This window comes from Misgurnus anguillicaudatus, chromosome 21, assembly GCF_027580225.2.
Source record: "Misgurnus anguillicaudatus chromosome 21, ASM2758022v2, whole genome shotgun sequence".
NCBI classification, from domain to species: domain Eukaryota; kingdom Metazoa; phylum Chordata; class Actinopteri; order Cypriniformes; family Cobitidae; genus Misgurnus; species Misgurnus anguillicaudatus.
Window position 1 is genome coordinate 5539033 of NC_073357.2, and position 14096 is coordinate 5553128.

Below are 14096 nucleotides of genomic sequence, written 5' to 3' on the forward strand. Positions count from 1 at the left end.
CACATAAATCTTTGGTGTTCCTAGAGTATATAGAGTAAGGAAAATAAGTATTTGAACACCCTGCTATTTTGCAAGTTCTCCCACTTAAAAATCATGGAGGGGTCTGAAATTGTCATCGTAGGTGCATGTTCACTGGGAGAGACATAAATCACAATGTATGATTTTTTTAACTATATATTTGTATGATACAGCTGCAAATAAGTATTTGAACACATGAGAAAGTCAATGTTAATATTTGGTACAGGAGCCTTTGTTTGCAATTACAGAGGTCAAAGGTTTCCTGTAGTTTTTCACCAGGTTTGCACACACTGCAGGAGGGATTTTGGCTCACTCCTCCACACAGATCTTCTCTAGATCAGTCAGGTTTCTGGCCTGTCGCTGAGAAACACAGAGTTTGAGCTCCCTCCAAAGATTCTCTGTTGGGTTTAGGTCTGGAGACTGGCTAGGCCAAGCCAGAACCTTCTTAAAGAGACACTCCTTGGTTATCCTGGCTGTGTGCTTCGGGTCATTGTCATGTTGGAAGACCCAGCCTCAACACATCTTCAATGCTCTAACTGAGGGAAGGAGGTTGGTCCCCAAAATCTCGCAATACATGGCCCTGGTCATCCTCTCCTTAATACAGTGCAGTTGCCCTGTCCCATGTGCAGAAAAACACCCCCAAAGTATGATGCTACCACCCCCATGCTTCACAGTAGTGATGGTGTTCTTGGGATGGTACTCATCATTCTTCTTCCTCAGAACACGTTTAGTGGAATTATGACCAAACAGTTTTTTTTTGGTCTCATCTGACCCCATGACTCCTCTGGATCATCCAAATAGTCATTGCCAAACTTAAGATGGGCCTGGATATGTGCTGGTTTAAGCAGGGGAACTTTTCGTCCCATGCATGATTTCAAACCATGACGTCTTGGTGTATTACCAACAGTAACCTTGGAAACGGAGGTTCAAGCTCATTCCGGGTCATTGACCAGCTCCTCCCGTGTAGTTCTGGGCTGATTTCTCACCTTTCTTAGGATCATTGAGACCCCACAAAGTGAGATCTTGCATGGAGCCCCAGTCCGAGGGAGATTGACAGTCATGTTTAGCTGCTTCCATTTTCTAATGATTGCTCCAACAGTGGACCTTTTTTCACCAAGCTGCTTGGCAATTTCCCCGTAGCCCTTTTCAGCCTTGTGGAGGTGTACAACTTTGTCTCTAGTGTCTTTGGACAGCTCTTTGGTCTTGGTCATGTTAGTAGTTGGATTCTTACTGATTGTATGGGGTGGACAGGTGTCTTTATGCAGCATAGACCTCAAACAGGTGCATCTAATTTAGGATAATAAATGGATTGGAGGTGGACATTTTAAGGGCAGACTAACAGGTCTTTGAGGGTCAGAATTCTAGCTGATAGACAGGGGTTCAAATATTTATTTGCAGCTGTATCATACAAATAAATAGTTTAAAAAATATATTGTGATTTCTGGATTTTTTTGATTATGTCACTCAGAGTAGACATGCGCCTACTATGACAATTTCAGACCCCTCCAGGATTTCTAAGTTGGAGAACTTGCAAAATAGCAGGGTGTTCACATACTTACTTTCTTCACTGTATGTGAAATTTTAGCTCAAAACACCATATAGATAATTAGGGGTGGGACGAGACACTTTGTCTACGAGACGAGACACGAGATTGAGAATGAGATGAAGCAAGATGTTTAAACTTTTAAAAAATCCTTAATGATAAAATAAATGAATGGGAATCTGAGATCACATTATTTTGAAATGTTTGAACTAATCTAGGGCTGTCCCTAACAATTATTTTGCTAATTCATATTGAAGTAATTTGATTTTTGGTAATAAAATAGACCCAATTGAGCAATAACCATTAAAATAAAGTATCAAAACCAAGTAACATTAAACAACATTACATTAAAAGCGGGGTGCATGATTTTTAAAAAACACTTTGAAAAAGGGAGTTGTGCTGAGTAACAAAACACACTTGTAGCCAATCAGCAGTAAGGGGCATGTCTACTAACCCACATCGTTGCGTATGTGTGGGGCGGGTCTATCAACAGAAGGTCCAGATTCTACTGGGGTAGGGGTGTGTTTGTTTAGGTGATTTCAAATGTCAGCATCCTCCGGAGGTCACATATGCAGGGTGCATACATCATCAAGGTTTATTATGTCATGTCCTAAAGCATAGTAAATAACTTACAGAAGGCACGTCTTTGCATCAAAGCCGTTTAGAGACGTTTTGACATAACATTAGTTATCCGCCTAATGCATTCAGATTTTTTGCAATGCACTTCATCTTCGCAGTGCCAAAATGAAAGATTTTCTTATCAATTATTCACGTGCGCTCCAATGCACGCACAAATGAGCACAAAAATGCATCTGCAAGCATGTGAAAAAATAGGTCATTGAAATTCGTCTCCCCCTGTGATGTCAGAAGGGGATAATACAGCCCCTTAATGCACTATCTATTGCCATTTAGTGCAGAGATCAGCTCATTTGCATTTTAGGGGACACACACAAGACGGCACATTTTTGCTCACACCTGCAAAGTGTCAATTTTAAAATTTTATAGTAAATTATCTATATGGTATTTTGAGCTATAACTTCACATATGTACTCTGGGGACACTAAAGATTTATTTGACATCTTAAAGAAGTCTTGTGAATGTCCAGAAATTTTGTTAGTTACGGTGGTAGGGTTGGGCAGGTGGAAGGGGGCCGGGGGCTTGACAATCAAAGGGGCGGGTCGTATGCGTCATGATGAAAATTAAAATATTTTTATTAAAAACACTCAAATAAAACTTAATTTTGAAGAATCTATGACGGAAAATGAACACATACTAGATTATTAATGAATTAAATGTTTTTAACAGATACCCAAAACGGGAATAGCTGCATGATGAAGTGAAACTAAAGGGTTAATAAACACAAACGGAAGCAGAACGTCTGGCGAACGATGATAGATAGCGCGAAGATTGTAAAGTGGACTGATTATTTCCCACTATTAAATACATTATCTTTAAGGAGTGTAACTAGTGTAGCATGTAAATAATGCACATAAATAACGTGAGCAAGAGCGCTCAACAATTATATCTAATAAACAGGCACATGAAACCTAAATAGCAGGTTCCTCAAACAACAAAATCACCAGCTAACTTAATTTAAATTTGCAAGAACTATAGACTAATACAATAACCCCAAAACATAAATCCACTTACAGTTCTCACGGGCACGCGTTTTATCAACTGGCTACCCTGCAGACAGTGACGGACCACGTCTTTATCTCATTTCAGCCGTGTGGTGTGCGTGCACGCTCGCGCTATTCTGAGAGATGCACTTGACAGCCTTTTGTGCCGCAAATAATTTTTTTTTTGGACGACCTATTTAATGTGGTAGGGTTTCCCAACTTAGGTGGGCCGCCCGAACTGCAAAGTGCTGCGGGAAAACCCTGAATTTTAAAGAGCTAATAGTCATTGTTCAGTGTAAATTCCAGCTTCACCATGTTTATTGCTTTAGTCGAGTGTTTACTCTGATCGCATCTGTGATTATGCATCATTACGCGCAGTCACGTTTATAAAAGCTACACTTCAGATCTAAACACTGGATGTTATGGATATGTTTCGGATTACTTTTCATTAGCTATTTTCATCGCCTCTGTTTTTGAATAAAGTAGACATGCCGGCTCGTATACGTTATTTGTCTCTCCTCACATCTCATTCATGTTGGAGATGTGGGTTGTAGCTTTGAGATCCTGCAGTTTCCTGCTATTGCTCAAGTGGAAGGGGAGTTTACCCTAAAAACTTGACACTTCTGCTTATACTTTTATACTGTTTTTAATACTACATGCGCATTTCCTGTATTTTCTGGTTGTATTCTAATAAAGAAACTGAGAAATAATCATATATGATCATTATACCATTGCAAAAACAACAATTGTAATGGAGGCCTAAGACTTTTCCACAGTACTGTATGTGGGTGGCATGATAGGAATGCGCCCTATGCTTTCTGTGATGCTAATGAAAAGAGCCTCTGCCCAGATTCCATTTTATTTGTGCGGTGCCTTTTTCTTCTCGAAGGATTTAGGATTTAGTTTGGATGTTCTCGCGGTTCTGAGCATTTCCAGAAGTGCTGTCCTTAGATTCCCTTTCAGGTGGCTGCAAAGTTCAGCCGAACTCCTCAGGAGTTGAAGTTCTGAAAAGATGCGCACCTGTTTTTTATGTCCCGTTGCTCACGTACTCCCTTTCTCGCCGAACCACACTCGGCTCAGATTTGCGGAAGGGGCCAGGTAAACTCGCTCCAAAGCAAACCCCACCTGCTGAGCCCTGCTTCGGGAAGCACAAGGCTGAGTATCGGTCATCCAAACCCATGCAGCTCTTCAAAATACCAGATCACCATGTTAAAAGGCTGAATACATGAGTAGCGGTTGAGGTGCGATCAAAGGCATTTACGGTAAAACTGGTTACCAAGTTCCCAAGATTTGGGCCAATGTAAGCCAAATGTCTGATAGTTTTTTTTTTTATATGAGGTCATTAAAATATGATGCATGAAACATGTTGACTCAAAGCGAAGGTTTGTTTTGGTTTAGGGTTGACCTTACCGGTATTAAGGATTGGCTTGGTCTTGAAGGGTCTGGTTCCACTTACAACTAGCAAGTGTTATCACACCTTTCTTTTAAAACATCTCTGCTGTTGTTTTATATACACGACGCTCTCTCAAAAGACATTCCTGCGTTATCTTGATGCCTTGGCTTAAGTGTCCGGTGCCAAACTCACCATTGGCAATTCATCACCAATTCATGACATCTTAAATCACATTGCAAAATCTCCATTTGACTGCTACAAGCTGTAAAAAGTCAGACAAAGTTCAGCGCTCGAAAGGTAGAGAGGTCAATCACTTTGCGGTTTTGGGCTTGTTGAAGTTTGGAAAAATTCCTAATCTGAAATTTGGCAGTAACCAAACTGTTATTAAATTTCCGAAAAGCTCACTTTTTCCTGTGTTGTTAAGTTTGGTAGTGGCATTGAGATTTGCGCTATTGTCAGGGCGTGCAGACGTCTTGTTAAGTCGCTGTGTTGTTTACAACCCGAATGTCTGTTGGGCAAGTGCCGGGTGCCCCTCTCTTGTTGTTCTTGAAATTATAGTGGTCGTGTTGTTATCTTCTAAAGTAATATTAATAGCTTTTAAAAGCTTCCAGAGAGCTTGGCGTCCGTCCTTCAGACTGGAAAGACTTCTCGACAATTAGATGTGCTCCCTGGGGCTGAAGCAGCTGTCACCAGATCGGTTCGGAGACCGTTTCTTCGCATTCTCCCCTGAAAGGCATGTCAGCTAATTTGTTTATGGAAATAACTACAGGCTTCGATAATCGTGAGCTGTCGTCCTATAGGTATCAGCATTCCGAGAGGCATAACTCACGCTTTAACTGTTGTTGTGATTGTTTTGTTATGTCGCGCCACTCGCTCTGAATTTTGTTGTTTTTCATCTTAGTTACACTGGAAGGGGAAAAGCTCATCGAAAACTGGCATGATTTGATTCGCTTTAAGCGTCCGATTCAACCGATCTCAACCGTGCAGATGTTGTAATGTTGAAAGAGCTAGTCATAACATCTATTGTGCATCTGTGGGTGTTTGCCGCCACTGTTTTTATTCGTTCTTCAATGTGTTAGCGTGCTACTACCGGCGAGACTGTGTAACTCAAGGCCTTTTTTCTCTGTGTTTGTGTTTTGTCCAGGACGCATTTTGGACCTGAAGACGGGGACAGTGAAGAAGGAAGGACAGCAGTCTTCTATGAGAATGTGTATGGGCTCCAGACGTTCCTTCATCTGTAGAATGAGGTACAGTTTATGGTTTTGATGATGCACACTCATCTGTTGTATTAAGGGGGCTGTGTGGGCTCTGGTACACTGCAATTTTTTTGTTGTAAATTCACAATAAATAATTGGATAAATTTTGCATGACTTTCACAGCAAGGATTACAGCAATATACTGTGAAATATACTCACAGCAATTTACTGTAATGTTATATCTGTGATATTACAATGCATTGATGTAAAAGCAAAAGTGTATACTGGAACTTCACAGCTTCAATGGCAAAGCAATTACTGTGATATTACAATACATTACTGGGGAATTACAATCTTTTGCTGTACATCATTACAACAAGGCAAATTTTACAATTTTATTGTCACCATGGTTGAGATTCATAGTCTGATTCTTGATGTTTGTGCGTCCCAGTTATACAGCAGATATTTTTTGTCCAAAGTTTCTAAAACTCCATAATGACAAACTGCTGTGAAAGTGCTGGATCTCATTTACATTATTGACAGAAAATAAACTTTTGATTAGTAAATTAATTAGGTGTTAATCTTTACCATTATGTACCAACCACCTCAGAATTACAATGTTAACTTTACATATTCATAACAAATGTGGTTAACACAACCAGGGAAAAAAATAGCAAGCAAAGAGTCAATGGTCAAGAGTCCAACTAAAACAAACACTAATCACAATAAGGGTGACTATTAATGAAACAAAACATCAACATCTTAACCTAATAAGTGAATTGTGTTTTCTACAGCAATATATTTACTGAACTTTCAGAAATAATGTTTTATAAAATAATAAAATGCAATGTTTCTCTATCATTTACATAACAATTAAACAAGTCAAAATAAATGTGGTTTTAAACATTGTGTGAACATCAAAACATGACACCGCCACAACGTTCAAAAATGGCAAAATGCAACATTCCTCCAACGCCGAGACAACACAAAAACGCTCCCAGAACGCCAAGAAAACTGGACACTTTTTACGTTGGCAAAACGTTTTTGGGAACCTTGGGAACTTTTTTAGAACTTTTTTCTATTAGCTGGGTTCATCTACATCAACGTGCCATATTTTTTAAAATAAATTTATATTTTTCTGATTCCATATTTATTTTAATAAGTCAGACTACGTCCATGTTTTTATACAGTCTATGGTTCAAAACAGTTCGGTTATGTCATGTGACTTCCCAGGGCATATTTCAATACAATATTTCACTGTAATAATACAGTTTAATGCTGTGAAATCCTTAATTTTTTTACTGTGTTGCTGTGATATTACAGACCTTTTTGTGATATAACAGCAGGTTTTAGATTGCAAGATTTTACTGTAAAATAAGAGTTAAATGCTGTAAAATCCAAGGATACTATAGTTTTCACAGGTATTAATTGGGATATTACAGGGAAACTTAATTACAACAAGTTATGGTAAAATAACACTGTTAATGATTGTAAAATGCTGGTAATTTCTAACAGTGTATAGCAGCCAGAAGGTTGCTGGTTCAATTCTCGCAGTTAATGAGCCATGGGGTATTAAAATATAAAGGTTGTTTACACTTGACTGTATGGGTGTAACAACAAACCCAGGTCACATTTTTTTTATATATATACCGTGATACCAGGTTCGTTGTACACAAATATCACAATATTTTGGATTTTAAATCTAATATAGAGAAAATTGTTGCGCTCTCAGTTTTCTATCTGTTCCTTCAGGTGTGTGAAGCCAAAAAATATGTAGAACAAAACAGAAAAAATGGCTGACCGCACATTGACTATGTATCAATACATTTTGTACTTTTTAGACTTTTTAGTGTTTTTTGATTCAGTGTGCGGTCAGCCATTTTCTCTGTTTTGTTCATGGATTTTAAATCAAAAAAATTGATTTCCAAAACATGAACCATTATTAATAACATATGTGACACGGTCTGTGAAATTCAGGTTACATTTTCATAATCTAATGATGAGATTTGGAGAATCAACAGAATTATTTGGATGGTAATTGTTTCTCATGGGGACATAAGGAGAATAATGGAAGATGGATATGCATTTGCCAAATAAATTCTAATGTAACGAACATCATCATAAATGCATCATAAATTCTGCATTTCTTCTTTTGTGCACAGCATTTAATTTGGGAGTTAACGGCACATTTCGAATAAAATTTTCTTAATTCGCAAAAAAGTGTTTACGCTCGCTTGAGGTGTTTTTTTATGTATGCCAATAATGGGAGATGGAAATGCATTTGCCATCATCATAAATGCATCATACGTGCCAATAATGGAAGATGGAAACGCATTTGCCAAATAAATTCTGATGCAACGAACATCATCATAAATGCATCATAAATTCTGCATTTCTTCTTTTGTGCACAGCATTTAGTTTAGCAATTAACGGCACATTTCGAATACAAATTTCTTAATTCGCAAAAAAGTTTTACGCTCGCTTGATGTTTTTTTAATTTATGCCAATAATGGAAGATGGATATGCATTTGCCAAATAAATTCTGATGCATCGGACATTATCATAAATGCATCATAAATTCTGCATTTCTTCTTTTGTGCACAGCATTTAGTTTGGTAATTAATGGCACATTTCGAATAAAAATTTCTTAATTCGCAAAAAAGTGTTTACGCTCGCTTGAGGTGTTTTTTTATTTATGCCAATAATGGGAGATGGAAATGCATTTGGGAAATAAATTGTGATGTAACGAACATCATCATAAATGCATCATAATTTCTGCATTTCTTCTTATGTGCACAGTATTTAGTTTGACATTTACAAGCTGCACTGCTAGTAAATTTTTAACTTTCCCAATCATTGCATTTCTGTCTCCATTTTCGAAGCAAGCCTTGTTTTATTTACTGTTATTTACTAAATTACCAAAACCATTTCTCTAACAACTTGATACAGACGCACCTAATTGGCATTTCTTTGTTTTTCTTCTTTTGCGAATTTTGAAAAAGATTTTCTTCACATTTGGATGGTACGGAGCCCCTAAGGGGACATGGAGCAAAAATTAAATAAACTTTAGTTTAGCGTGAGCATGCAATCGTTTCAGGTGCGCACGCGATAGTTTCACGTGCACACACCAAACTTTCACGTGCGCACGCAATAGTTTCACATGCACACGCCAAAGTTTCACGTGAGCACATGAAACTAAACTTTTGATTTTTTTACTCCAATGTCACCTTAGGGGCTCGGTAGGATGGAAACCCAACTAGTGATTTTATTGCCATCTGAATCCAGAATGTTAGTGTTTTTCTCTGACCACCCCGTGTAAAAATTCCTTGACATATTACATACTGTTTTTGACAAACACTAAGGTCGTGTGGTAATTTAATTGCCATCTGAATCCACATTTGTGAGTTTATAAAAGGGGATCAATGCAAAATTGATTCTGCATGTCCATTAAGCCCACTGAAAAGCACTGTACAGTCATTATTCTACATCAGTGAAGCAGCTTTCTTTGCCTACATTTTAAACATTGACACCTTTATAACTGAAATCATGAAAAGTATATATGGGGACAATCTTTCATCATATATCCACTACAGTGAGTGTGAGCTTATGTAAATAAACTGAAGAAAATCACGAAAACATTTAAAATTATCATAGCAGCAACAAGTGCTTTGTATATGTGTACATTTATCTAAATGTAAAAATTGATATATAATTTTTTTTATTTTTTATAAATGTATGTGTGTATTTATATGTACATAATTATTACACACATGGCAAACACAATCTTTAATATGGTGACCTCTAGCATTTTGACCGTTGTCACTGCAGACATCTCTTTTATCTACAATGGTAGTTTTGAAAATGAAATGAAAATTGAAGACCGCAAATTAACCCTCAAATAGCAGAGAGATTCGCTCACAGTTGATTTCATTAGAGTTTGATGTTAGCATGCGTTTAAGCTAGCGCCATAAGAATAATAATACATGGCACAAATAATAGGGGCTGTAGTACACAGAGTTCTCGACTTTTCACTTCAAGGCCCCACTATTGTCCACAACAATACGCCCCCCATAACCCCCCTTTGTTTAATTTTTATTAATTTTAAGTCATCTTGAGGACCCCTTGGAAGTTTGTGGCCCCTACTGATCCCCTGATTGAGAAACATTGCTCATTGCGCTGGCAACTCCAAGGTCATGGGTTCGATTTCCAGGCAGTGCACGTAATGTTAAATGTAAAGCTTGAATGCATTGTAGGTCACTGACTTTAGCATTACCTTATCCGCAAAAGATATATGTGATGCTGTCAAAAGGAGGTTGTGTCTTATAAAGCAGTTTAATGTCGCTGCCTACCTTATGACTTTCAGAAGTGCCTTTACTAATGCGTCTAGATTGGTTTGCGTCAGAATTTGACAATATAATTGTGGAAGTGTTGCACAAAATGTATGTGTTGATTAAAATGACTATGAAATTGAAATTAGAAAACTTTTATTTTTAATTTAACTCATTCCCCGCCGGCATTTTTTGTGATTTTCACAAAAGTTTCACAAAATGCCTTCCAGGAAAATTTTCTTCTAAGAAAATATAAACATACAAATATATCAAATGAAAGATCAGACCCTCTGCTTTCAAACAAATAATAACAAACAAACAAAACCGGAAAAAACTTTCATTCTATCTATATTTTTTCTGTTTATAATCTCTTAAATATGGGTATTTTTCTTAAAAATATTTTTTTAAATCAAAAAGCTGAAATAATTCAGATTCAGAATAATTATCAAAACATACACGGAGTGTAAATTAATAAATAATGTTTTGCTTCAGTTTTTTATAAATTGGGTAAGAGCGTAAAACCATCTAGTGGATAATCGCGGTATTACAGATTAACATAGAACCTCATCAGGAACACGTTTTTTATGCAAATGTTTTCTCTTAAAGGTGCAGTGTGTAATATTTAGAAGGATTTCTTGACAAAAATGCAAAATAATATACAAAACTATATTATCAAGGGTGTATAAAGTCCTTTCATAATGAACGGTTATGTGTTTATTACCTTAGAATGAGGTCTTTTATCTACATACACCGAGGGTCCCCTTACATGGAAGTCGCCATTTTGTGCCACCATTTTTCTACAGAAGCTCTTAACGGACAAATATTTTTACTTAGTTGTCTCCGACGATGACATGTTTGTCCGGTGGCGGCTACCATAGCGAGGGGTGTACAGTGGAATAAGCCATTGGTTGTAAGTCGCGCTAAAATTGACACACTGCACCTTTAATTGACGAGATAACTCGTCAATGGCGTGGAAAGAGTTAAAAAGGAATATAGTAGTTTTTTATAAATTACTTATCGGTGCGCGTGATAAAAAACGAATGTGCATCCTCCCTCTTTTATCAGAAACGTTAATCACCTCCCCTCCTTAAAAGGACCTCAGTTCACTTCCTGTCACGAGGACTGAACGTGAGGGCGGGGCTATCAGAGACAGAGACTAATGCAATGCAAACTAGCATTCAGATCTGCATTCATTTTATTAGCAAACATTTGTTTTCTTATTTCAGAAGTCATCTTACTTATTTCTTAATTTCATAATTTATTTCTACTTTTTTCTTATTGTCTTATTTCTTAAAACATCACATTGCAGAAAAGAAGGCAATTGCTACTTCAGTTTCATAGTCGGTTCTAGTGGTACATTTTTAGCAATTACATTTATATTTATGAATGTTATAAAATTCCAATGCCACTTCCTTTCAATGTAATTCTAATAAAAGCTTTTTTAAAGAGATAAATAGTTTCTCTTTCTAATCTAACATAACGTCATTTAAAAAAATTGCTTCTAGTTTTAGTCAACAGAATAGTCAGAATAGCATTTTTAGCAACAGAGAAGAGTTGATTTTAGTGTAAACAGAAGTTAAGCTTGTTTGTTCCTTAAAATCGGAATAGGTCCTGTTGCTGTTCCTTAAAAATCTCCAAAATGCGGAACAAAATTCCTTTTCTTAGCGTAGCATGGTTTAAAAGGTGTTTTCACTTACGATGTCCTTTGAAATCGATCTATATTTAATAACAGATGAAAACATGTTTCCCAAATGCATTTCGAATGTTTTCGTGCTTGTTGTAATGGCGAACTATTCCAGCATAACGCATCGTTTGGCTCCGTACTCGATTCAGTACTGATGATATGAGCAACATCAGCTAAGAATGTGTTTGTGTTTGTTTAACTGTTACTATTTAGAGCACTTTTTTAATGGAAACTGTATGTTGGTGGATGAGCGCATCTGTATGTGTGTGTGTAAATACGTTTGGGAACCTCTAATCGTGACTCTTAAAACAGTTCTTCCATAAGTCTGCTTGCTGTATGTAATAGGCTAATTTTACATTATCTCTACTGGACATCACGACTCAATTAAATTTTATTAAATTACATTTAAAAGCTAGTGTGTGTGTGCTTGCCGTCTTGTCACACACACTGTTCATTTACATACCTCGCATTCATTGTGAGTGATAAAACCATTTTGTCAGACCTGAGGGAAATTCTGCTTTGTCTGCCAGATCGAATGGAAGTGATTTTGGGAGCCATGAATAGCTCAAGCTGTTAAATATTTGGCCCTGTTAGTGAATGTCAGAGGTCTCGGGTCGCTCATATTGTCTTTACTGTAGTTACGTGTGTACTGTATGCAATAAATATTGTGTACAATAACTGGAATTTAAGTTGGAAAATAGTGCTTAAATTTAGTGGTTGATATGCAAATAGGGGTTTAAAATTCTTGGCATATGTTGCGTTTCATATATTTTGTTTATTTGCTGAAAAATATGATAACATATGCTTTGGTTTAGATAAAATATTTTCTTGATACAGACCACATTATAATTTTTTATTATTAAAAATGCGAATTTATTACTAGAAGCCACTTTACTTTGGAGCAACTTACCTTAAGTAACCCAGCAAGCACATATGGCACATTATTCATGCTTCAGTGAAAGTAATTTAATCTCTTTTTTGGAGTTTGTCTATTAAATGACGCAGACTTGTTGAAACAGGCTTTAAGTTAGTTTTTACAAGAAAGAAAATCATGCAATGAATAAATTGATATTGATTTGTAGATGGAAAATGTTAGGCTACTTAGATAGTTTGACAGATCATATCTTTTAGATCAAAATTGTACAAATTTGAAGTTATCCATCAGTGTTTTTATAATTTAAAAAATGACAACACTTTCCGGTTAACTAAATCTCTGTTATTTTTCAGCACTAAGTGCATGTGACGTATGGAGCTGAATCATTTCTGATTACACCACTCTTGAAAAATTTGATTTGATTGTGATCTCTCTATTCTGATTGTTGATGTCACAACTTATTCAATTCAGATTTCATGCCGTAGGTGTAAGTAGAATGTAAAACTTTTTTACCCATGCATAGATGAATAATAAGAGTTCTGTACACGATAATGGCATATTGTGAGCCTTAAACGCGATCCTACTTCTTATGTAAATCTCATGCATGCAAAGGACTCCTGTAAAACAGACCAATCTCAACATAACTGTGCCCCAACAACATTAAATTACACATAAAATTAAGTGCAATGTTGTTACAATGCTAAAAACAAAGTTTTGACTGCTGAGTTAGCGCTATATGCTAGTTAATGCTATATGTTAGCATTTAGGCTGAAGTTTACTATTAATGTTATAGTTACGTTTTGCAGGTCCATACTCAAAAAAACACAAACTTACCAGTCAGAAACGTCCATTAACAATCTCCAAACAATTGATTATTCTTTATTTTCTGTATCTTAATTTGTCTGACTCAAACATGAGGGGCTCTATCATACACCCAGCGCAGTGCGCGACGCAAGTGTCTTTTGCTAGTTTCAACCCTGCGCAATTATCATTTTCACGTTTAGCGCCACGATGTTTAAATAGCAAATGCATTTGCGCCCCCTTTTGCGCCCATGGGCGTTCTGGTCTGATAACAAGGTTTGTTCAGGTGCATTGTTGGCGCGTTGCTATTTTGAGGCAACTAAAATAGACTACACCATTGACCAACAAAACCTAGTCTAAAGTCAATGTGTTTTAAAGAGCGCATTAGTACTATGCGCTTATAAACGGGACGGCAACGTGGGTTTGCTTATCACATACATGAATGCGCAGCAGCACAAAAACATTTTTAAATATGAAAGATTAAAGAATTTAATGTAAAAGATTATTATTGAGTCTCTTGGACAAAAATGAGGACTAATTATGAGACATTAGAAGGCGTAAAGAGCTGCTTTACCTGTAGGTAAATAAATGCTTTGCTTTAAACAAATGCATCTGTTTTTAAATGTTTTTTTAATGCTAC

At 36.7% G+C, this 14096-nt stretch overlaps 1 protein-coding gene across 5 annotated transcripts in view; it reads left to right on the plus strand.

Annotated features, from left to right (window-relative positions):
- arnt2 (aryl-hydrocarbon receptor nuclear translocator 2) overlaps positions 1-14096 on the plus strand; it is a 144342-nt gene that overhangs the window by 42449 nt on the left and 87797 nt on the right. For all 5 annotated transcript variants that reach the window (XM_073859869.1, XM_073859872.1, XM_073859868.1 and 2 more), the window contains one exon: positions 5718-5820. In XM_073859869.1, coding sequence (XP_073715970.1) covers positions 5718-5820 — 103 coding nt within the window. The remainder of the gene's footprint in view (positions 1-5717; positions 5821-14096) is intronic.